The sequence below is a fragment of the Vigna unguiculata genome, chromosome 3 (genome assembly GCF_037176805.1).
Source record: "Vigna unguiculata cultivar grain cowpea cultivar isolate G323 ecotype 2 chromosome 3, ASM3717680v1, whole genome shotgun sequence".
NCBI lineage: Eukaryota > Viridiplantae > Streptophyta > Magnoliopsida > Fabales > Fabaceae > Vigna > Vigna unguiculata.
The window spans coordinates 12976764-13001719 of NC_140794.1; the positions used below are offsets into that span (position 1 = coordinate 12976764).

A 24956-nucleotide genomic window follows, 5' to 3' on the forward strand; every position below is an offset into this window, starting at 1 on the left:
CATATTCATTAGATAATTCTAGTTAATGTATATTGTAAAACAAACATTAGAACCAAACATTCTTAGTTTCTCTAATCATCAAATTAAGTTTAATAGAGAATAAAATTATCACAACAATGACAACAAGTAGTAGAAGACTTTTTATTGGTCCAACCATTTTTAATGTTTTCATGTTTAATTGCCATTGTGAAATAAAAGGAGAATTGCAATGTATATAAAAGGAGGGATAACTTGGATTTAGTTAGTTAGCTATAGAGAGAAATAGGAACTTAATTTTAAACTTTGATGATTTGTATAAAACCTAAAAATAGTTAATAAAACCATTTGATTATAACCTACAAACAACAATAACAATCATAAAAAAAATGAGGCTAAAATATTAAAAATAAAACTTTCCAATCATGGTTTGCAATAAGTGGATGAATCCAATCAAATAAACTATTGGGCAGGCAGAAAAAAGAAAATAAAAGCAAGAAGCATAATAAATTGCAAGAAAAAGATTTGGATAAGGATAACAAAAACAAATTAGTGACCATTAACCTAATTTTACATTACATGAACTTATGAATGAATTTGAATGTGTTAATTAAAAGAATTCCAGGTAGGTTTAGAAGAAAATGGATAACTAATCTTTATAAAGAATATTGGATCTCTAATATTGTTTTTACTATTATGTTTTGTCATCCTTACTAAAAGACACAACTTTGAGGATCGATTTGCAAGCAGACAAGTCAGTAATTTTAAGAATTTTATTATTGTGCAATGAAAGGACATCTCCTACAATATTTCACAATTTAGTTATCTCTTTAATCAATTTTGAAGAATTTGTTTAACAATTAGTTTAAGACAAACTAATGCAACTTAAACTAAAATTAAACTAAGTTAAATAAATTTTGAAGCAAAAATGCATTAGCATCAACCAAGCAACACTAATGTGCTTTAATTAAAAATTTAATTTAAAAATTATTTATAAATTACATAACCTAAGTTGATGCTACTTACATATTTAGAACTCGAGGCTAACGAATTAGTGTCCATGATTTTAGAGTTGCATACTCATGGGAGGCAAATTTGACACTAATAACTATTTAGAGTCAACTTTTACTTGTTAGCACCGAATTTTGGCTAGCGCTAAAATTCTAATTTCATATACTCATAATTCACCATGACTTTGCATTAATTTTACCTTTTTCTTTTTTAAAGTCAATATCAGTAAAATCTCTTCTTCCATCATAAAATTAGTCAAACTCTATATATATTCGTCTCCCTAAAATTTTACCTTGATCATTGCATACAAATAAAACGTAATTACAAAAATAGTTATTCAAAGAAAAGAAGACATAATCAAACTATGGATAGCTACCCAAGAACAACGCAATTGGGTTCTCGACAAAGGAAACACTAAGGAACTCCCTACTACTTATCGATCGAGGGAGCCCCTTTATTTGTATGTGCCTTTTATCCTTGACAATCTCGACCCTACACTTAATTTTCCTTATTAGATTCAACACATCTTAGTTTGAGAATTTGGTTCTTAAAACCCTTGTCGGATTGGGTATATACAATAAGAAAAGATCCATAATGGGCACCATTTACATAAATCCACCTAACTTTCTGACCATGCTTTAGTTGATAAAATTACATGAATTTATTAGTAGTGGTTGTTATATATAGATAATCACATAGGATTGCAAAATCCGTTTGAAATGCCCAATTATTGGGGTGTAATTGAGTTTACGCTAATCACATCATACATAACATATGAAACACAAAATTAGACAAGGGAAATAGGATATTTAGGTTTTAAACATAAATTCATACACAAAGGTGAGGTCCGTAGTATCGGGTAAAGGTTTTTGAAAGATCATATCACTCTTATCTCGAGCTTCCACTTCTAGAAACTCGGGCATTACATCAGAAACAAATGCTAAAGGATGGCACAAAGCCTTCTACCTACTTGGTACTTAGGAAAGCTGAGGTAAAGGTCACAACTTCTTGATGAACCTAAAAGTACTTAAGGTGACTAATGGGAGGAAACTTATTTCTTCTACCCCTTTTAACGTGTTCTTTATAGTGACCTTCGAAGAATCCCTAACTTTGAGTTTTTGTATTACACCTTTACGGCTAGGAACAAGGGAAAGAGGAGTAGAGTCTAGTTCCTTAGAAAAATCTCCTCGACTAATCAAGTTAGTATGACTTGAGTACACATAATCTTCGATGGCAATAATCTCTTAGCTAACCAGGGGATGTTGTTCATCATAGGAATCATAAATAAAAAAGGAAGACCTAGGGGCAAACCTTGAGCAAGGACGACGATGAACTCTGAAGCTTGGATGAAGATGAGTGCAATGTGAAGACAAGGTGTAGTTCAAAATAAGGTACATAAGTGGGAGGAGATGAAGTGATTGATGAAATGATTGAACATTTAAAAGTAAGGTTAAGAAGAAGTTAAAACTTTCTACTTAGTGGGGGAATTGTATCCCTAGCGAAGCATTTCTTGAAACTAAAAATTGAAATTAGATTTTCGAATCATTTGATGCCACGTGTAAATAAAATGATCAGAATAGATTCTTGTCGGAAGCTATAGAGATAACAATAACGCCTAACGAAAAACCCTCGTTAATAAGTCAGAGACAAAATTAAGTGTGAAAGAAGTATTTATGGTAGTCCATAAAGTGTCACGATATAATAAAGGGGGTTGATCTTGTCCCCAATAAGTTGTTAAACTAGCTAAGAACTCGGTAATGAGTTTTGCATAACATATGAACTCATTCGTTAGTTTATAGGATCCACTTTCATTTATTCATTAAACTTCCCAGCTCTGGGGGCTTATGTACCTACCCAACTCGTTGTTATAATTAATTTTGTATGTTAACGCAGACTAGAATACGCACATTATCTAAGGATCCAAATAAGAGACACATATTATATTTTAACCACCCTAAATAGGGAAAATATAATATGTATATGATATATGATTTACAAATAGAAACTCGATATATTAATTTACATTTGTTGATATACATTTCATATTCAAAGGCCTAATAATTATATGTCTACATAACACGCAGTTAGATCCAACTCATTATCACATATACTCACAAATAATTATTCATATAGTTCTTATTGCCTTGAGCATCAATAAGTCTTTATAGGTAGACTTTCCCTCCTTGTGATTTGGACATCATTCTCAAGTCAACAGTCAGTGAACCCACCTCTAAGACTGATCGACCAAACTCGGTAAGAACGATGAGAAAATATATATTTTACATGTTGCATACATTTGGGGTTTAGGGTTTGCATACATTTAGCACAAACAATGGCAAACTTGTTTTGGGTGTTTACGACCAAAAACTTTGCAATGACCACCTTTCTCGCATGGATGCTTTAGGCAAAGGGAATTACAATGTTTATCGTCATTTGTTCCAAGGTTACAACTTTGTACCTGGTTGTCATAACAACATTTCACATTTGCTTGTATATCTTTTACGTCCATCAATGCAGCTAAATCAATCACTTCACTCTCCTTCATCGTTTTCTCACACCTTGATTCTGCTGCAACTGTGTTCACAAAACAACATAATATTTACTATAGTCATTTATAACTTCATAATCAACTCCTCTCACATGCATAGGTGATCAATGCAACTACACATTTTAACGTCAATATGCATGCATCACTGCATGACCTTAATATATATTAACCTTGTATTCAGTGAATCTTAAATAGTTAGTGCATGGAGTGTATTGTATTAACCGAATCTTAAATGCTTAAAGAATGAACCATATATTTATTAGGTAACTACCATGAAAGTATACTCTAAAACAAACATTAAAACCAAACTTTCTTAGTTTCTCCAATGATGAAATTGAATTTACCTGAAAATAAATTGATTACGACAATTGCAACAAGTAGCATAAGACTTTTTGTTGGTCCAACCATTTTCAATGTTTTTATGTTTAATTGTTTTTGTGAAATTAAAGGAGAATTGCAACATATATATAGATACAGGACAAGAATGGCCTTAATGAGTTAGCTGTAGAGAAAACTAACAACTCAATTTAAAACGTTAATGATTTGTAAAATACCTAAAAATAGTTACTGAAGTGATTTGATTTATTACCTACAAACAATAATAACAGACATAAAAAAAAATTAGGCTTCAAGATTTAAACAAAAAATTGATTTTCCAATCATGGTTTGTAATGAACTGCATTAATCCAATTAAATGAAATACTGGACAAACTGAAAAAAGAAAACAAAAGCAAGAAGCGTAATAAACAACATGAAAAATATCTGGATAAGGATAACAGAAATAAATTAGTGCCCATTAACCTAATTTTAAATCAATTAAAATCATTAAATGAATTTAATCCTGTTAATTAAAGAAATTACACATAAGTTTAAAAGTAAATAGATAACTAAACTTTATAAAACTAGTATAGGCTAAATGAATATATATTATCATTTCAATTATATATCTAAAGAACATGAGATCTCTAATATTATTTTGACTATTATGTTTGGTCATCGTTATTAAAAGATACAACTTATAGGATCTATTTGTGCGGAGACAAGTCAACAATTTTAAGAATTTTATTGTTGTCCAATGAAAGGACATTTCTTGCAATATTTCACAGTTAAGTTATTTCTTCCTTCAATTTTGAAAAATTTGTTTCACAAATAGTTTAGTCCAAAATGACAAAAATTCAATTAAAATTAAACTAATTAAATAAATTTTGAAACAAAGATGCATTAACATCAGCTAAGATAGCACTAATTTGCTTTAATTAAAAATTTAATTTAAAAATTATTTATAAAATACATAAGCTAAGTTGACGCTACATACATGTTCAGAACCCGAGGCTAACGAATTAGTGTCCATGATTTTAGAGTTGCATATTCATGGGATGCAAATCTGACACTAACAACTATTTGGCGTTGACTTTTACTTGTTAGCATCGAGTTTTGGCCAACACGAAAAGTCTATTTTCTTATACTCATAATTCACCATGATTTTGCATTCATTTTACCTTTATCTTTTTAAGAGTCAATATTAGTAAAATCTCCACTTCCATCATAAAAGTTATCAAACTTTATATATATTTGCCTCCTTAAAATTTTCCCTTGATCATTGCATACGAATAAAACATAATTAGAAAAATATTTATTCAAAGAAAAGAAGGCATAATCAAACAATGGATAGCTACAAAGAATAACACAATTGGGTTCTCGTCAAAGGGAACGTTAAGGAGCGCCCTACTACTTATTGATCGAGGGAGCCCCTTTATATATATCTGCCTCTTATCCTCTACCGTCAGGTAGTGCTCGGCCCTACACTTAAATTTTTTTCTAGGTCTTTGCAGTATAGTGGAAACCTCGGGGAGTGGTCGAAGTGCAAGAAAAATAATTTTCCTTATTAGATTCAACACATCTCAGTTTGAGAATTTGGTTCTTAAAACCCTTGTCGGATTGGGTATATACAGTAAGAAAAGATCCATAATGGGCACAATTTACATAAATCCACCTAACTTTCTGACCATGCTTTAGTTGATAAAATTACATGAATTTATTAGTAGTGGTTGTTATATATAGATAATCACATAGGATTGCAAAATCCGTTTGAAATGCCCAATTATTGGGGTGTAATTGAGTTTATGCTAATCACATCATACATAACATATGAAACTCAAAATTTGACAAGGGAAATAGGATATTTAGGTTTTAAACATAAATTCATACACAAAGGTGAGGTCCGTAGTATCGGGTAAAGGTTTTTGAAAGATCATATCACTCTTATCTCGAGCTTCCACTTCTAGAAACTCGGGCATTACATCAGAACAAATGCTAAAGGATGGCACAAAGCCTTCTACCTACTTGGTACTTAGAAAAGCTGAGGTAAAGGTCACAACTTCTTGATGAACCTAAAAGTACTTAAGGTGACTAATGGGAGGAAACTTATTTCTTCTACCCCTTTTAACGTGTTCTTTATAGTGACCTTCGAAGAATCCCTAACTTTGAGTTTTTGTATTACACCTTTACGGCTAGGAACAAGGGAAAGAGGAGTAGAGTTTGGTTCCTTAGAAAAATCTCCTCGACTAATCAACTTAGTATGACTTGAGTACACATAATCTTCGATGGCAATAATCTCTTAGCTAACCAAGGGATGTTGTTCATCATAGGAATCATAAATAAAAAAGGAAGACCTAGGGGCAAACCTTGAGCAAGGACGACGACGAACTCTGAAGCTTGGATGAAGATGAGTGCAAAGTGAAGACAAGGTGTAGTTCAAAATAAGGTACAAAAGTGGGAGGAGATGAAGTGATTGATGAAATGATTGAACATTTAAAAGTAAGGTTAAGAAGAAGTTGAAACTTTCTACTTAGTGGGGGAATTGTATCCCTAGCGAAGCATTTCTTGAAACTAAAAATTAAAATTAGATTTTCGAATCATTTGATGCCACGTGTAAATAAAATGATCAGAATAGATTCTTGTCGGAAGCTATAGAGGTAACAATAACGCCTACCGAAAAACCCTCGTTAATAAGTCAGAGACTAATTAAGTGTGAAGGAAGTATTTATGGTAGTCCATAACGTGTCACGATATAATAAAGGGGGTTGATCTTGTCCCCAATAAGTTGTTAAACCAACTAAGAACTCGGTAATGAGTTTTGCATAACATATGAACTCATTCGTTAGTTTATAGGATCCACTTTCATTTATTCATTAAACTTCCCAGCTCTGGGGGCTTATGTACCTACCCAACTCGTTGTTATAATTAATTTTGTATGTTAACGCATACTAGAATACGCACATTATCTAAGGATCCAAATAAGAGATACATATTATATTTTAACCACCCTAAATAGGGAAAATATAATATGTATATGATATATGATTTACAAATAGAAACTTGATATATTAATTTACATTTGTTGATATACATTTCATATTCAAAGGCCTAATAATTATATGTCTACATAACACATATTTAGATCCAACTCATTATCACATATACTCACAAATAATTATTCATATAGTTCTTACTGCCTTGAGCATCAATAAGTCTTTATAGGTAGACTTTCCCTCCTTGTGATTTGGACATCATTCTCAAGTCAACAGTCGGTCAACCCACCTCTAAGATTGATCGACCAAACTCGGTAAGAACGATGAGAAAATATATATTTTACATGTTGCATACATTTGGGGTTTAGGGTTTGCATACAATTAGCACAAACAATGGCAAACTTGTTTTGGGTGTTTACGACCAAAAACTTTGCAATGACCACCTTTCTCGCATAGATGCTTTAGGCAAAGGGAATTACAATGTTTATCGTCATTTGTTCTAGGGTTACAACTTTGTACCTGGTTGTCATAACAACATTTCACATTTGCTTGTATATCTTTTACGTCCATCAATGCAGCTAAATCAATCACTTCACTCTCCTTCATCGTTTTCTCATACCTTGATTCTGCTGCGGCTGTGTTCACAAAATAACATAATATTTACAATAGTCAATTATAACTTCATAATCAACTCCTCTCACATGCATAGGTGATCAATGCAACTACACATTTTAACGTCAATATGCATGCATCACTGCATGACCTTAATATATATTAACCCTGTATTCAGTGAATCTTAAATAGTTAATGCATGGAGTGTATTGTATTAACCGAATCTTAAATGTTTAAAGAATGAACCATATATTTATTAGGTAACTACCATGAAAGTATACTCTAAAACAAACATTAAAACCAAACTTTCTTAGTTTCTCCAATCATGAAATTGAGTTCACCTGAAAATAAATTGATTACGACAATTGCAACAAGTAGCATAAGACTTTTTGTTGGTCCAGCCATTTTCAATGTTTTTATGTTTAATTATTTTTGTGAAATTAAAGGAGAATTGCAACATATATACAGATACAGGACAAAAATGAGTTAGCTGTAGAGAAAACTAACAACTCAATTTAAAACGTTAATGATTTGTAAAATACCTAAAAATAGTTAATAAAGTGATTTGATTTATTACCTACAAACAATAATAACAGACACAAAAAAAAATAAAGATTTATTTGTCAGTATAGTGAAAACCTAGGGGAGTGGTTGAAGTGCAAGAAAAATAATTTTCCTTATTAGATTCAACACATCTCAGTTTGAGAATTTGGTTCCTAAAACCCTTGTCGGATTGGGTATATACAGTAAAAAAAGATCCATAATGGGCACCATTTACATAAATCCACCTAACTTTCTGACCATGCTTTAGTTGATAAAATTACATGAATTTATTAGTAGTGGTTGTTATATATAGATAATTACATAGGATTTCGAAATCCGTTTGATATGCCCAATTATGGGGTGTAATTGAGTTTACGCTAATCACATCATACATAACATATGACACTCCAAATTAGACAAGGGAAATAGGATATTTAAGTTTTAAACATAAATTTATACACAAAGGTGAAGTCCGTAGTATCAGATAAAGGTTTTTGAAGGATCATATCACTCTTATCTCGAGCTTTCACTTCTAGAAACTCGAGCATTACATGAGAACAAATGCTAAAGGACGATGCCATTAATTTCACTAAAATAATACTCCTTCTTATGGAAGTATATAAAAATAAACATAAGACGATGGAAATATGTTAAGAAGAATATGTTAATACAATAACAAATTGTGTGAGTGGTTGCATACGTTGCTTCCTCTAGTGTCATGTCAAATGGGGTCAATCCTGTTAGAAGTTCCCGTAGAAATATGGCGAAACTGTAGACATCTACTTTTTTGGTGTGACACTTTTTTTTATCATTTCAGGTGCCATCCAATGGTTTAAAGGACTATTGATAATCTAATCATGTTGATCTTAGTGTGGATGCTTTCTATGGTGATAAGAACTGTAGAGGTATGCATTATGGCACTACAATAATCCTATGAGATTGGAACAAAGGTGATAATCAGAAGCGGAAGATCTCACCTTAGTTTAAGTTCTCTATCCATAAATTATTGACGCAACGGTAATGCTGAAGAAGAAGAAGATGTCAACAAGGTTGAGGTAGAGAAACTGTTATTATCGTTACATTTATGTAATGTCTTTGTTTACGTGTCAAAACTTTACCTAATAATGGGCTTTTCTCTTGGGAGCATTTTTATGTTATACACTGCAAATTTTGGGAGTTGGATAGAAATCATGATTTCCACATAGACAAAGAGAATCTTATCGTATATGATATTCATGCACTTTACCTATCAAATTCTTCATAGAATATTTTGTCAGGTTTGTGTGTATATTACATGTTTCTTATGTCTTTGAGATTTAATTGTTTTTTACTTCAACAGACTCAACACTTCTTCTCTTTTGAATAAAATATATCTAGTTAAGTGTTCATCCACTTCTATTTATCAAATCATTTATTAAAGATACAAATTTTGACTTGAGTCCATTTTTATGAAGTTTTATCTGTTGCTGGACGTTTGAAATGTTATACATTATGAAAAGGAGAATAATAATATGGTCTGATCAAATGTATTGTTAAAAGATTATAGTATAGGAGATAGATATTAAAGGATGCTTACTTCAGAAAAACAAACAGTTTTAACGGTAGAATATTTGGGTCAATGTTGGGCAAAACAATTAAAGAAAAATCGATAATGAAAAGAACATGGAGACTTTTCCATCTATCTAACGGATTCCGGATTTGGAATATATGATAGGAATTTGGGTATTATGGAGTTTCCAAGTCCAACACTGAGCTTAAAGATTTTTGCTACAAGGGTATTTTGTCCTCAACTATCGAATACATGAAAAGTAGGAATGTATCCAAAAGAATGTTAAAGTCAAATGGAGATTCACGATTCTAATGTCAAAATAATTATATTTTGTAAAATGTGTTTTTTATAGTGGAGTTTATAGGTCTTACTTGATTGAGCCTTGATTTCATAGTCCTATTACCTAATAATCACAATAAATTATTTAAGATGTGGTTACCTTTTCTTATGGATCATTAGACTGACTTAATCAACCACCTAGTTTGGGTACATGTCATCTTATTGGGCCGACATGCATCCAGTTAGGCCATGCATTGATTTGTTTTCAGCGATTCTTCTAGTGTGCAGGAAGGGACGAGAACGGGTACCTGGGTCAGCTTCTTGCGACAGGTTGCCTTGAGTAATGAGAACATGTAGCTAAGTTGGCTCCTTGGGACTAATTGTCTTAGAAGACAAAGACGAGTACTTAGATTGGCTTCTTAGATCTGATTGCTTTGGGAGATAAGGACGAATAGCTAGGTTGGCTCTTAAGACTCGTTGCCTTAGGGAACGAGGACCGAAACTTTCTCATCCTTTCTTTAGGGTTGCTTCTTGTGTGACTAGGTATATTAGGACATGAGTACATATAGTCCATTATATTTTAATACTTTAATAACTTTTATTCTTCGTTTGATTTTTATTGTTGTTATTTGTTGGGATTATGAATAGTAAATACTGTCACTTTTTAATTTTAATTATTATAATTAATATTATTACTTCTTTATTTTTATATAAAGCATTCTTTTATTTGGTTTCGTTGTAAAAAATATACTTTTACATATCAAATATAAAATTGCTAAATGAAAATATATTTTACTTATTATATTTAATCAATTGAAATTATACATTTTTATTCAAAATCTTAATTTAAAAATTGTTGAAATTCTTTTCATTTTACTGACGCTTTGTATTAGGTTTGGTTAGGAAAAGAAAGATTTAAAAAACTTCCTCATTTTTATTTACAAATAATTTAAAAACATTCTTATTATTTCAATATGAAAATAATTAAAATATATTTTTTAACTTCATCAAATAAAATATTTATATTAAATTTTAATTAGTATAATAAATATATTGTAATTTAAATAGTCCCGTGCACATGGGTGCAAATACTAGTTAGAAATACTATTGAAGAATCTCTCTTGAAGCGGGAAGTGTGAAAGAAGCCTGTATATACAACTCTGCTTCTTGGGCAAATTCAATATCCCTCTTTCTCCCCTTCTCCATCCATGCCTCCAATCAAGGTTCCATTTTTAACTTCGTTTTTCTGTACCCTTTAATGTTCCCCCACTTCACTTCTCTGGTTTTAGGGTTTTACTTCAATATTACTCATTTCCAGGGGAAACCCCATTTAGAATGTTATTGTCTTTCCTTTTGTTCTTCTGAATTTGATTACTTCTGGATGTGTAATTTATTTTTTGTATTGCCTCAACGATGTTACAAAAACAGGATGCGGTTCTTCTTCTGCTTGATGTGGGGCCATCCATGCATTCTGTTCTTCCTGAAATTGAGAAAGCCTGCTCCTTGCTTGTAGAAAAGAAGGTATTAATCATTCCGACCCTCTTATTCAAAGCTTCAATTTTTTTATTGTTGTTATTTTAGTCTTGTGTGTTTTGGTTTTGTTTTATTTGCAGATGATATATAGCAAAAGTGATGAAGTCGGAATAGTCTTATTTGGAGCTGAAGGTACTCACTCACTTTGATCTTTACAGTGCAATGAATCGTGTTGATTTGGTATTTTTATGTGCATTTGATTCTATTGTAATGTGATTGCCGAGTATGCTTGCACTAAAAAGGGTAACTGTCTGTGATGCAGAAATGGGGAGTAAGAACTGAGAAATTATTGAGTCTTCCTTGAATTTCCTGTTTCTTCTGTTGTTTTTCATTCTGATTGTAAATAGAATATTTTCCCTGTTGACTAGACTGAGTTTTTTTTTTTCATTTTCATTTCTTGCTTACTGTTATTATCTAGTAACTATTCATGTTGCCATGTTTCAATGGAAGAATCCCTCTTATACTTTGCTATTTGTTTTCTTTAATTACGTCATTTTCCTGTTGTGACATATGACTTAGGGCTCCTCCCTCACCTGTGTTTATGTTGACATTTCCTCAGATACTGATAATGAACTAACTACGGAAATTGGTGGGTATCAACATGTTGTGGTTTTAAAAAAGATTAAAGTTGTCGATGGAGATATTGTTGAGGCTTTACAACAGCTGCCTCGAGGAACAACTGATGGTGATTGTATCCATAAATTTCTTGGTTGTTTTATATTATGCTAGATTTTACTTGTTAATTGATAACATTTTTAACATGTAAAATTATTACCATACGATTTTGAGTTTTGCCCTGCAATTAAATATTCACATGTTTGCTTCTGGCCAAAAGTATTTTCTTTTGCAATCTCAGAGATTAGATTTTCCGATTACACTATTTTACTAAATGAATTAATCTTTCAAATTAGGTCTTTTTCTTTTTCCTTTTCTAGTATTTGTCTATATAATCCTCTGTTTCGGCTTTACAGTTTACTTGCTTTCTTATTCAGTAACTTGTTGATTTATTTAACTTTTGTCGATGGTATTTTTTTTTTTTTTTGCATGAAACTGTATTACAAGTCTAGATGTCCCTGAAAACCACTAGGTTTGTGTAATTAAAATCAGGTGATGCAATAAATAGAAAAACCTTTTAAGATTGACTATTTAAATTTCCAGGAGGAAGTTGATCCTTTCCTACTGCCATAGATTTTACTTCATCAGCTTGCTGTTACTCTTTTTTGTGTTCCTTGACTTTGATGTTAGTTCTTGATGCTGTCATTATTGGCATGGATATGTTGATAAAAAAATTTGATCAAACAATCAAGGGAAAGAAACGTCTCTGTCTTATCACAAATGCAAAATGTCCAATAAAAGAACCTGATGAAGGCACAAAGGAAGAGCAAGTTACCATCATTGCCAAACAGCTGACTGCCCATGGTATGAAAATGGAAAGTATTATTTTTAGAGGAAAGCTTGGCCAAGATGCAAACAGGGAAATAATGGATGAGAATGATCGTTTGTTAAATATTTTTTCCAAGGAAACATCAACAAGATTGTTGTATTTGGAGAATCCAATTTCTTTGTTTGGTGCTCTTAAAACAAGAAATATAACTCTAGTTACAATTTTCAGAGGGGATCTTGAAATCCGTCCAAACCTGAGCATTAAGGTGAGATCTGTGTATATAAATAAATTTGATTTCCAGAACATGAATCCATGTACCTTTCAAATGTCATTTATCCAATGAACCCATCATAGTCCTTTCACATGTTTTTCATTGTCATTGTCATATTGAGTAAGATATTTAACTTTGCTATGCCTTCTTACAAACTTTTTTCCACTGTAAATGATCACCAGATATAAAATGCTATATTTTTTTGTTGTCCGTGTACCATGATCCATGGACAGTTTATCTCTGATTAAGTTTACTGTGAAGGGGCATATACAATGTTTTCTCTAACATCTTACTATTTAATACCATATTTCTTTTAATTTTATGTTAGAATATTAAGTATAAATTTTTCTGGAGTTATGTATATCATGATTTGTGAACAGAATTTAAAGTTGAAGATTGCTTGTTTACTGTGTCTTTAATATTTTTTCTTGTCCGTCTGACAAGTTGATTCACCAAGCAAGTGGACTTTTTTTGTCCAATTGTGTTTTAAATAGAACATTCTTAGTAAAAAAATGGTGATGGTAAACAGGTAATGGTATACAAGAAAACAGCACAAGAGAAATTTCCTACACTGAAGAAATATTCTAATAAGGCTCCTCCAAATGATCAATATGCTAAACATGAACTCAAAACAGATTATGAGCACAAGAGTTGTGAAGATCGTGACAAAGTTCTCCCCCCTCACCAAAGAATTAAAGGCTATGCTTATGGGCCTCAAATAGTTCCCATATCCAGTGCTCACTGGGATGCGTTTAAATTCAAACCCGAAAAGGGTGTGAAGCTTTTGGGATTTACTGATTCTTCTAATGTATTTAGGTAAGATAGTATATGTTTTAGAAAAATATATTTGATGATTTTGTTTTAGGAGATTTCCTGACTCATTGTTTCTCTTATATACCTGTCCGAAAATGAAATGTGCACTTAAGACATCATTACATGAAAGATGTATGTGTGTTCCTACCTCAACCTGGAAATACAAGAGCCATGCTTGCAGTTTCTGCTCTTGCACGAGCCATGAAGGAAAAGGATAAGGTGGCAATATTACGCTGTGTCTGGAGAAAGGGACAATCAAATGCTATCATTGGGGTCTTGACACCTAATTTATCCGATAAAGAAAATATTGTTAGTTTTTTCTCTGTTGCTTGTATTTTATAGTTTTATCTGTTCTCTTTAATTTTGCCTATACTTTTATTTATTTCTTGCTTCTGTGATTATGCTGTGCAGCCTGATTCATTTTACTTAAATGTACTTCCTTTTGCCGAGGATGTGAGAGAGTTTCAATTCCCTTCCTTCTCTAATTTCCCAGCTTCGTGGCAGCCAAATGAACAACAGCTAGAGGCTGCAGCTAACTTAATAAAAACGCTTGACCTTGCACCACATGGGCAAGAGGAAGTTTTGCTACCTGACTTTACAACTAATCCAGTGTTAGAGGTTCTTATTCTATCCACTCAGATATTTCTGGTTTATATTCTCATTCCTGCCGTTATCCACTCATAGTTCAATCTTTATTTTTTCTGCTGAATCTGCATTTAGTGTGTCTTGTTGGCTAGAGCTAGTGCTGGATGTTTTAAGACATGGAGAAGTATGCTTAATTTTTGTTATCTTGTTTATTTTTAAAGTTAATCAGCTTATTTACCCCACTGAAAAAATTAGCATTGATCTCTAATAAACTATCTCCTCTCGCCCTTTTAAGGGTAATCATAAGATAAAGTTAACATATATTTCTTCAACCTTTCAGCGCTTTTATCGTTTCCTTGAGCTGAAATCAAAGGATCCAGATGTGGCGGTACCTCCTATTGATGAGACACTCAAGAAAATTACAGAGCCTGATGCCGACCTGCTATTGCAAAACAAATCTGTAATAGACTCATTTTGCAGGTCTTTCGAGCTTAAGGGACAACCGTTGGTGAGAATGAGTCCTATGGTCTTATTTTTTAAACATGCACTGTGATATTTGGAACAACATCAACTATGATTTACGTTCAAAATGTCCTGCTGTAGAAAAAGTCTAGGCGATTATGGGGAGGAAAGAGATCTTCTACAAATGATGAACCTGCCAATGTAATTGAAAAGGCATCTGTTGAAGTTGAGAAAATCGGGGATCTAACTCCTGCCCAAGATTTTGAAGCCTTGATTTCCCGCAGAGATAGTCCAAATTGGGTTGTAAAAGCGATCGATGAAATGAAAAATAAAATATTTGACCTGGTGGAGGACTCTCACGAAGGTGATAACTATCCTAAAGCATTGGAATGTTTAGTTGTGCTTCGCAAGGGTTGCATCCTTGTGCAGGTAATCATCTCCCTTATTCAAGATGGTTAGGATTTTCGCTATTCAACCCTTAACTGTTATCACTGTTTGAATTTCTTTGTTTTATCTGCCTTGGCTATTTAACTTGTTGAATTAACAATTTTTGGTTTGTGAAGGAACCAAAACAGTTCAATGATTTCCTTAAACATATTTGTAAATTCTGTCGAGAGAATAGACTTCACAGTTTCTGTCAATATCTTGCTTCTAAGGATCTTACCTTGATCTCCAAAACAGAAGCTGTAGACAGGTTTTTATATTCTCATCATTCAATTCATACAAGTGTTTTTTTGTTTTTGTTTTCTTTATTGGATCATAATTTGTTCTTTGGTTTCTTTAACAGTGATGTTACTGATGAGGAAGCCAGATGTTTCTTGGTTAAATCTGAACCAAAAGTTGAATGATTCCTTCTCTATATGTACTGAAATTAAAAGTTACATTATTTTTGTCTCAGAATGATTATCTTGTATAATTAACGGATTTGTGAAAAAAAAAATAAAGAAAAGTACATAGGAATACCTTGTGAATATTGTTTGTAATATTGTTTGTTCTCGCCTGAGATTCTGTAACTTTGATTCCATTTGTGACAATTCAGAATTTGATAAGCTTGAGTTTATCAAGCATACGTTATCAGCACAATAAACTTTTGCAATGATATTATGTGATTGTTTTTTTTTTAATGTTAAAATCTAAGTTTTCATGCAGCATTAGCAAGAAGATTTTATACATGAGAAGGTAATTAAAAATTAATGCATGTACCGAGTTTAAAGTAAGCATAAAAAATATATTGTTAATGTGTATAATTTTTTAAATATCTGATTCTCTCTGTGTTGTAGTTGTGAAGTTCAGTCTGTTATAATATTTGGTTTTCTCAAATGCATTTGTTTGGAACATATGATTAGCGAGGAGAGGAAAGTTTGTTGAACTCGAAATAAAGAAAATTATATTATATTTTCTATTTTTATTCACATATTTTACTTTTTTGAGTCATTTATTCTTTCAATAAAAAAGATGATAGTATATTAATTAATAATTCATATTAAATCAAGAGCGTAATAGATGAGTTAAAAAATATTAATCATATTATGATTATCCTTAAATAAAAGACACACTAGTTTGTTATGACTTAAAAAAGAAGAAAAGTATGACTTAAAAAAAGAAGAAAAGTTTAAAAGATAGTGTAGTCTATTTTACAAGGAAAAAAGTATTTGTAATATATAAAAAATTTAATATATTTTTGTCTCTCAACTATAAAAAAAATTATAATTAGTTTCTATTTGAAATTTTAATTATGTTTGCTTCTTTTTTTAACAATAAATTATCATTTATTTTTAACGTTAAATTTTATCTTACATAACGTTAAATTTTATCTCCCATGACAAGTAACATTTCTACTAACACGTGATAGTCATGTGTTGAATTTTATTTTATTTTAAATTAAATTAAATTTCTTAAAACTTGTAGCTATAAAACTACTTTTAGTGAGGGCACCTTCGTCAGCCCAAACCATCCCTCCATTTTTTCCATCTTCACTCACAAAACACACTTCACCTTCTTCACTTTTTTCTTCTTCTGACTTATCTCTTCATAAACCAAACTTGGAAATTGTACCTTATAATAAGATGACAACATGATAATAAAAACAATATTAGAGATCTCATATTATACTAAACGAAACACATGCACTTACTCTGTGTCCATTTTTATCTTATGATTATAGAAAAAAAATAAAAAATTAATTATTCTAATTATTATTAAATTAAAAATGTTATTAAATTTATAAAACATACATTCCTAGAAAAGAATTATAAAATTTAATGGACAAAATAATTAATAAAACAATTTATAGTGATAAGAGTAAAATATATACATCAAAAAACGGTTACAAAAATAATAATATATTTAGGTATACTAAACCAATTTTATAAAGTTTAGTTATCCATTTCCTTTTGAATCTACCTAAATTTTCCTTAATTAACACACTTAAATTCATTCAATGAGTTTAATTAATTTAAAATTATATTATCACTATAGTAAAATTTCTAAATAGCATCCAATTTTATAGAAATAAAAAATAATTAGTTACTATAATCAACAATTTAAAAATCACTTCATAAACTAAAATTTAAAAAATTAATGTTTAAATTGATCACTAATTAATTTATGATAAATTTATACACTAATTTTGCTGTGGTAGCCAAAATTTTAATAATCAATATTAGTGACCAATTTAAAGATCAATTCACAATTCAATTATAATTTTTTATTCATAATAAAAACTAATTTAGATACCAATAATCTTTAATTATCTAAATTGTTTTGTTTAGCCTTTCAAATACTTCATTTGATTGGATTCATATATATTATTGCAAACCATGGTTGGAAAATGAAGTTTTTTTAAATATTTAAAACATCTGTTATTGTTGTGTATAGGTTATAAACTAAATGACTTCGTTAAGTTATTTTTAGATTTTATACAAGTCATTAATGTTTTAAACTTATTTGCCAGTTTTTTTCTGAACGTAACGAATCAAATTCAAGTTATCACTCCAGCTATATATATTGCAATGCCTTTCTATTCCACAAAAAGCAATCAAATAAAAAACATCGAAAATGGCTAGACCAACCAAAAGTCTTCAACTCCCTGCTGTCATTGTTGTCATCATTTTTTTATCAGGTAAACTCAATATTTATGATATAATAGAAAAGTAAAAAGGTTTTTGTTCTATGCTTTGATGTTCAGAATACATTCATGAATGAAATTAGGGTTAAAATTAAATCTACCAAATAATTTTTATTTTGAATCAAATACATAACTTATTATTACTCTATTTTATTTCATCTAAAATTTTATTCGGTTCAATTTATTTAAGAAAAAATATTTTATTTTATCCATACAAGTAATATTTAAATAAATAAATAAAAATCTAATATATATATATATATATATATATATATATATATATATATATATATATATATATATATGTATGTATGTATGAGGGAAAGTTTTGGATTTGTTGATATTAATATGCAAAGTATTTACAGTTACTTTTACTAATTTTTATTAAAACCTAATTGAGTATAAGTTTTATTTTCATAATCATATTTTTATCCATAATATCTTGATTGTAGTAGATATTTTTATCTCTCATAATCTAATCTAATATATATTTTTTTTCATTTTAATTTGACTCCTTTACAACGAGCTGAACATATCTTAAAAGGTAAATGATTATAATTAGTCTTAAATTTTATTAAAAATATATTCCATCTTATTATGATTTTAAGTTATTCCTTTTTAAAAACTGTTACTAATGCATTATTTCTAGGATTTAAAAATCTGTTACGTTAAATATATTATATATAAGGTTAATTTATGTATTATTTCTAGTGAATAAAAATAAGTTTCATGTATTAACCATTTCAAGCTCAGGAGATACAAGGTTAATTTATCTAAAGGTCATGCACTAACACATCATGCATGTTGAAGTTAAAAGGTGTTGTTGTTAATGATTATAACGTTATAAATGATTATGATACATATTTTGTTGCTTATGAAATTATATCATCGGCGTGTGAATATAGTTGGAGCAGAATCAAGATACGAAAAAATAATGAAAACGAGTGAAACGATGAAACTAGCTGAATTAGGTGAATTGATGGGCATAAAAAATATACACACGGATGTGTATTGCTGTTACGACAACGTGGTACGAAGTTGCAATCCAGAAACAGAGGACGATGATCATTGTAATACTATTTGCCTAATGCATCCTTGCGTAAAAGGTGGTTTTTGCAAAGTGTTTGGCAAAAAACACCCAAAACATCGTTGTCATTGTTACTGCTAAATGTATAAAAATAACTGCTTCCTGTCTGTTTACAAATCAGACGATGAAGATTCAAAATCTTAGTATACTATATACAGAATTCTATGAATATTAATTAGCTCATGAAAGTCTTATGCATCATTTGGTTATAGAATTTCGTATTTTTCAAGATTCACCATACAGTATAAGGTACAAAAGAGCCAAAATAAACTATTTTCCCTGCAATGTGGTACGCAAATTTTATAAAAAACCATACTCTTTTCTTTCAGATCATATCAACAAGCAAGTAATCAAAATAAGACGAATTGTAAAATCTGATTTAATTTATGGTAATTCATTGGTTAACATGATAGTTAACTGTATTTTATAATACCCAAAAAAAAATCACTAGCTTATATTAAATTATTTAAAAATATGGAATGTTGTATGACTTCTGGCAACCAGTATTTTCTAATCAATATATTAAACATAAGTTGATTTATGTCTTTTATATGGAACTTTATTATATATCATTAGTTGATTTTATAAAACATAGAATATTAATTTACACACATCACTGCTTATTAATATATTTCTAGAATTAAATTTCTATAATATTGTAATAAATTTCATAAATATAATACTGTTAAACAAAAATTAATGTATTCAATTCAGAAAGAAAGTCTTGAATTATTATTACACCACTTATTATTATTACTATTATTATTATTATTATTATTATTATTATTATTATTGAAAATAAATGAGCTACGTACATGTTTATCTTTTTTATGATAAAAAAAATATTTATTATAATTATAAAAATAAATAACTTTTGTAATTTAATTATAGATAATTTGTACTCATTTTGTAGTTATTTCAGTTTTAAAAAGAGTAGTTAATTTAAAGAAAGTGATAAAATAAAAAATATTTAAATTTAAAAAAAAAGTTATGTAAGAATAAATTTGATATATTATAATTAATTCAATTTAAAAAAAAAACGCTATTAAAAGGGTAAAATGAGAAAGAAAGATACAATCCTTTCATGTATAATGGTATAGATTATTACTATACTAATTACACTATTGTAATTATATACTATAGTAACTTTTTATTCAACTCTTAATAAATAAACTATAAGAGTTTTAAATTTTTAAGTATATAAATTATGCTCCCAATAATTTTACGGAAAAAAAAATCGCATGTTAAAATATGGATGTAATTTAAAAATAGTTTTTCATATGCTTACACCTATTATTATTGTAATTTTAATGAATATAATATATTTAAAAAATATAAGATTAAATATATTTTTATTCTCAACTTTAATATAAACTTGTGTGATATGTGTGTTCATGTTCTCATTTTCCTTTACTTCTTCCATCGTTACAAAAAAAATCATTATATAATTATAAATTTGGAGACAAAAAATATTAGCCATTATATTGACCAAGTTAGACACCATTTTATAAACTAAAAATTATTGATATTTAAATTAGTCTTTATTATTAATAAAATAATTGTAATTGGATTGTGAATTAGAGTTTAAATTAGTTTCTAATATTATCTACTAAGATTTTATCTACTTACTATTATTAATTCTAAATTAATCTCTATTTATTAGACTCTAATAATGGTGGTTGCGAGTGGAGAATATGGATGAGAGGGGAGGTGAGACCATGGAAGAGGAAGGAAGGAAGATGAGAAGGGAAAGGGCACTAACGTGAACACACACATGACAATACCGTTTGTCACATCAATAAGTCTTTAACGTTGTTTGGTAATGAAGATTACATCCATTTATTAATAATGTTTGGGATGAAAATGATTCAAATGTTATTTTAGGGATGAAATCGATTTTTTCATGAAAGTTAATAGATTAAAAACATATTCAATCTAAAATTTAAATATTTTAAGGTTACAACAACAGTATATAACTTTAATTAGAGTTATGGTTGATACAAATGTTTTAAGTGGAAGGGGCAGAACTGGTCACTATAATTTATATACCCTAAGTTTGAACATCTTTTAATACATAGAATTTTATGTGCAAGTTATACCAAATTAATTTGCCTCATTTCTTTGTCATTTTAGTATAATAGATAAGATTATGGATGTAAACGGAACGGATAGGATAGGATCAGGGGCGGAAGTACTGAGGGACAGGAGAGCCACGGCTTCCCCAACCGTTTTTGTTTTCATTTTTTTTATATATATAAAAAATAATATTTAAAAATTATTACTCTATTTATATTAATTAATTTTTATTTTATTTTATTTTCTATATATTTTAAAAAAATATATTTATATATTACTACTTTATTTATATATTATTACCTTAATTTAGTTTAAAAAATCTGTTTTAAAATTTAAAAATCACGTTTTGTTCTCTATTATAATTTTTTATACTTTTTTATTTGGTTTCTCTCTTCCGTGCCTCCATCTCTTTCTCCCCTTTTATTTCCATCTCAATTTTCACCATCAATTCCTTATTATTTTCAAAATCAAATTGCACTACGGCAAAATTGCAGAGTTAAGGAATATTTTGAACCGAACAATTTCTTCTTTTGAGTAAGTTCATCTTTTCCTTTTTATTTTTGAAGCAATATGTTTTCCTCTTGTATGTGGCTTTTCTACGCTCTAGGCATATATCTATCTGTTAGAGATCATAAAATCATGCTTTAATTGTTGATCAAACTCTTCTTTGTGTAGATAGAGCTATTTTAAGCTTTGAAGTTGTGTAAGGGAAGAACAAGATTAGGAATCTACTCTAAGGTAAGGGAAGCTAATCATTTAGAAGTTATTAGTTTTCTTAAAATATTGAGTCTTGCTTTTAAGATTTAATTTGGGGTATTCATAATTTTATATTTTTGTAAATAGGTGAGAAGTGAAAAATTTATATTAGAAAAATTATGATAAAGAGTAAAAGAATTGATTCTTTTTTCAAGAGGAAGGCTTGTGATGAAGATGAAAAAAATGCATCTACATCATCTAAAATTGAGAAACTTCATGAGAATCCAAATATTGAAGAAAATGAAAAACAACTCTCTAAGGTTCCTAAAATTACACATAATGAATTTGAAAATACTTTAGAACGTGATCCGGGAAAGCGTCTTCAAATTTGGCAATACCCACCAAATCAAATTGATGAGGTACGAAGGGCTTATCTAAAATGGGGTCCATATCAAATGCGTCTAGAAAATTATCCATTTTCTAGTAAAGATGATCATCCAAGAAGATTTCAGTACACATGGTTTAGCTTATTTCCTTCATGGTTAGAGTATTCGCCATTAAAAGATGCTGCATATTGCTTACCATGCTATCTTTTTAGTAAAAAACCAAGCGGACGACCTGGCTCAAATGTTTTCATTGTTACAGGTAATTGAGTTTATTTTCATTGAATTCTAATTGGCAATAAGTTTATTGTCATCAACATGTTTTAACTTTTTGAATGTTATTTTATAGGTTTTAAAAATTGGAGGAAAGTTAATAATGGAAAAAATTGTGCTTTCCTTAAACACATTGGGAAGGATCCTTGTTCACCACACAATATTGCAGTGTCTGCTTGTCAAGACTTGTTAAATCAAAATTGTCACATTAGGAATGTTTTGGAAGTGCAAAGCTCAGATCAAATTATGAAGAATCGGTTACGTCTCAAGACTTCAATCGACACAGTTCGTTTTTTATCACTTCAAGCTTGTGCTTTTAGAGGTCATGATGAAAGTACTGAATCGAGGAACCAAGGTAATTTTCTTGAGATGATAAAACTCATAGCATCATACAATGATGAAGTTGCAAAAGTTGTGTTGGAAAATGCTTCATTCAATTCCAAATATACTTCACCCAAAATTCAAAAGGAATTATTGAATATTCTTTCTAGTAAAGTGAAAAATCATATTCGTGAGGAAATTGGGGATTCCAAGTTTTGTATAGTTGTCGATGAAGCTCGTGATGAATCAAAAAAAGAGCAAATGGCTCTTGTTTTGAGATTTGTTGATAAAAATGGTTTTATTCAAGAGCGATTTTTTGATATTGTGCATGTTAAAGACACTGCAGCAATAACTTTGAAGAATGAATTGTGTGTTGTACTATCTCGACATAATCTTAATGTTTCTAATATCCGTGGTCAAGGGTATGATGGTGCTAGCAATATGAGAGGAGAATGGAATGGATTTCAAGCATTATTTTTGACTGATTGTCCTTATGCATATTATGTTCATTGTTTTGCTCATCGGTTACAACTTGCCTTGGTTGCTGCATCAAGAGAAGTTATTCCAATTCACCAATTCTTTTCAAAATTGACTTTCATTGTCAATATTGTTTGCTCTTCTAGTAAACGTCATGATGAGTTACAGGCTACCAAGTTAGATGAAATTGCATATTTGTTAGAAATTGATGAGCTTGAAAAGGGTAAAGGGGCAAATCAAATTGGTACTTTAAAACGAGCTGGGGATACCCGTTGGAGCTCCCATTTCTCTTCTATTTGTAGCTTGATCAATATGTATGATGCAACTTGTTTAGTTCTAGAAAAAATTACTGTTGATGGATCTACTTATTCACAACGTGGTGATGCTGATAATGCTTACAAAAGCTTGACCTCATTTGAGTTTATACTGATCTTGTATTTGATGAGAGAAATTATGGGGACAACAGATGTTCTTTGTCAAGCATTACAACAACAATCTCAGGATATAGTTAATGTTATGCGTCTAGTTTGTTCTACAAAAGGACTTATTCAAAACTTGAGAGAAAATGGTTGGGATAAGTTATTAAAAAATGTGACTTCTTTTTGTGAAAAACATGATATTGAGGTGCCTAATTTTGGGGCTTCTTATGTAGCAAGGCAAGGACGCTCTCGTCACCAAAAGGATCATATTACAATGGAGCATTATTTTAAAGTTGAAATATTCTTTGTTACCATTGATAAGCAATTACAAGAGTTAAATAGTAGATTTAATGACCAAGCAATGGAGTTATTAATTCTAAGCTCTGCTTTGGATCCTAAGGATGCTTATAAAGCTTTTAATATTGATAAAATTTGCACTCTTGTGGAAAAATATTATCCCATGGATTTCAATGAGCAAGAGAAGATTAATTTGAATTTTCAACTTCAACATTTCATTATTGATGCTCGTCAAGATTCAAATTTGAAGAATTTATCAACAATGCAAGAGTTATGTACATGTTTGGCAACAACAAAAAAGTCTGAAGTTTACTACTTGATAGATAGATTACTTCGTCTTATCATGACTCTTCCAGATTCTACAGCTACAACTGAAAGATCTTTTTCTGCAATGAAAATAATCAAGAACAAGTTGAGAAATAAGATGGAGGCTGAATTTTTAGCAAGCACTATGATAATCTATATTGAAAGGGATATTGCAACTAGCTTCAGCTCTAATTCAATTATTGAAGATTTTAAGTCATTGAAAGAGCGTAAAGGAGCACTCTGAATAAAGGTAACTTTTGTTGTTTTTTTTTATATTATTGTTGATGATAAACTTTATGTTACTCTTTCATATATATTATTGTTATATTGTTTAGATTCTATTGTCATGAATGTTTATTTTGAATAAAAAAAATGATGTAAAAAAATTAATTTTTTTTAATTAAAAAAAAATTATATATAACAAATATAATTTGGCATCCCTACAATTTTTGGTCTAGTTCCGCCACTGGATAGAATAGTAGTTCCCCGTATCCTATTTACGGGATAAATATTCATCTCATACTCGTCTGGATACTGATTTATGTTATTTTCTTGTTTAATTGGTTTATATGTTAAATTAGACTTTTTTTTTACTCGATTAGTTGAAAAGTTACATT

The 24956-nt window shown here is 29.8% G+C and overlaps 3 protein-coding genes across 3 annotated transcripts; all 3 read left to right on the forward strand.

Moving 5' to 3' along the window:
* Nucleotides 1-10913: 10913 nt before the first annotated feature.
* On the forward strand, nt 10914-15981 carry KU80 (Ku80 family protein). The gene is made up of 12 exons (XM_028066286.2): nt 10914-11052; nt 11258-11350; nt 11443-11494; nt 11922-12053; nt 12608-13011; nt 13547-13833; nt 13944-14139; nt 14242-14448; nt 14756-14923; nt 15019-15306; nt 15441-15571; nt 15665-15981. Exons 1-12 carry the CDS (start codon nt 11038-11040, stop codon nt 15723-15725), a joined length of 2034 nt encoding a protein of 677 aa, XP_027922087.1. The 5' UTR covers nt 10914-11037; the 3' UTR covers nt 15726-15981.
* Nucleotides 15982-17934: 1953 nt separating this feature from the next.
* On the forward strand, nt 17935-19193 carry LOC146887483 (uncharacterized). Its single transcript, XM_085670252.1, has 2 exons — nt 17935-17998; nt 18910-19193. Exons 1-2 carry the CDS (start codon nt 17935-17937, stop codon nt 19170-19172), a joined length of 327 nt encoding a protein of 108 aa, XP_085526378.1. The 3' UTR covers nt 19173-19193.
* A 2849-nt stretch (nt 19194-22042) lies between these two features.
* Nucleotides 22043-24583, forward strand: LOC114175043 (uncharacterized). Its single transcript, XM_028059798.2, has 2 exons — nt 22043-22508; nt 22596-24583. The coding sequence occupies exons 1-2, from the start codon at nt 22043-22045 to the stop codon at nt 24581-24583; spliced, it is 2454 nt and encodes an 817-aa protein (XP_027915599.2).
* Nucleotides 24584-24956: the final 373 nt, after the last annotated feature.

Excerpts from the sequence above, each read along its gene's own strand:
- KU80 (XM_028066286.2), top strand. Across the intron at positions 11,495-11,921 it reads AGTCTTATTTGGAGCTGAAG|ATACTGATAATGAACTAACT; the intron begins GTACTCACTCAC and ends ACATTTCCTCAG. Across the intron at positions 12,054-12,607 it reads AGGAACAACTGATGGTGATT|TTCTTGATGCTGTCATTATT; the intron begins GTATCCATAAAT and ends CTTTGATGTTAG.
- LOC146887483 (XM_085670252.1), top strand. The coding sequence starts at position 17,935 with ATGGCTAGACCAACCAAAAGTCTTCAACTCCCTGCTGTCATTGTTGTC. Across the intron at positions 17,999-18,909 it reads TGTCATCATTTTTTTATCAG|TTGGAGCAGAATCAAGATAC; the intron begins GTAAACTCAATA and ends GTGTGAATATAG.
- LOC114175043 (XM_028059798.2), top strand. The coding sequence starts at position 22,043 with ATGATAAAGAGTAAAAGAATTGATTCTTTTTTCAAGAGGAAGGCTTGT. Across the intron at positions 22,509-22,595 it reads AAATGTTTTCATTGTTACAG|GTTTTAAAAATTGGAGGAAA; the intron begins GTAATTGAGTTT and ends GTTATTTTATAG.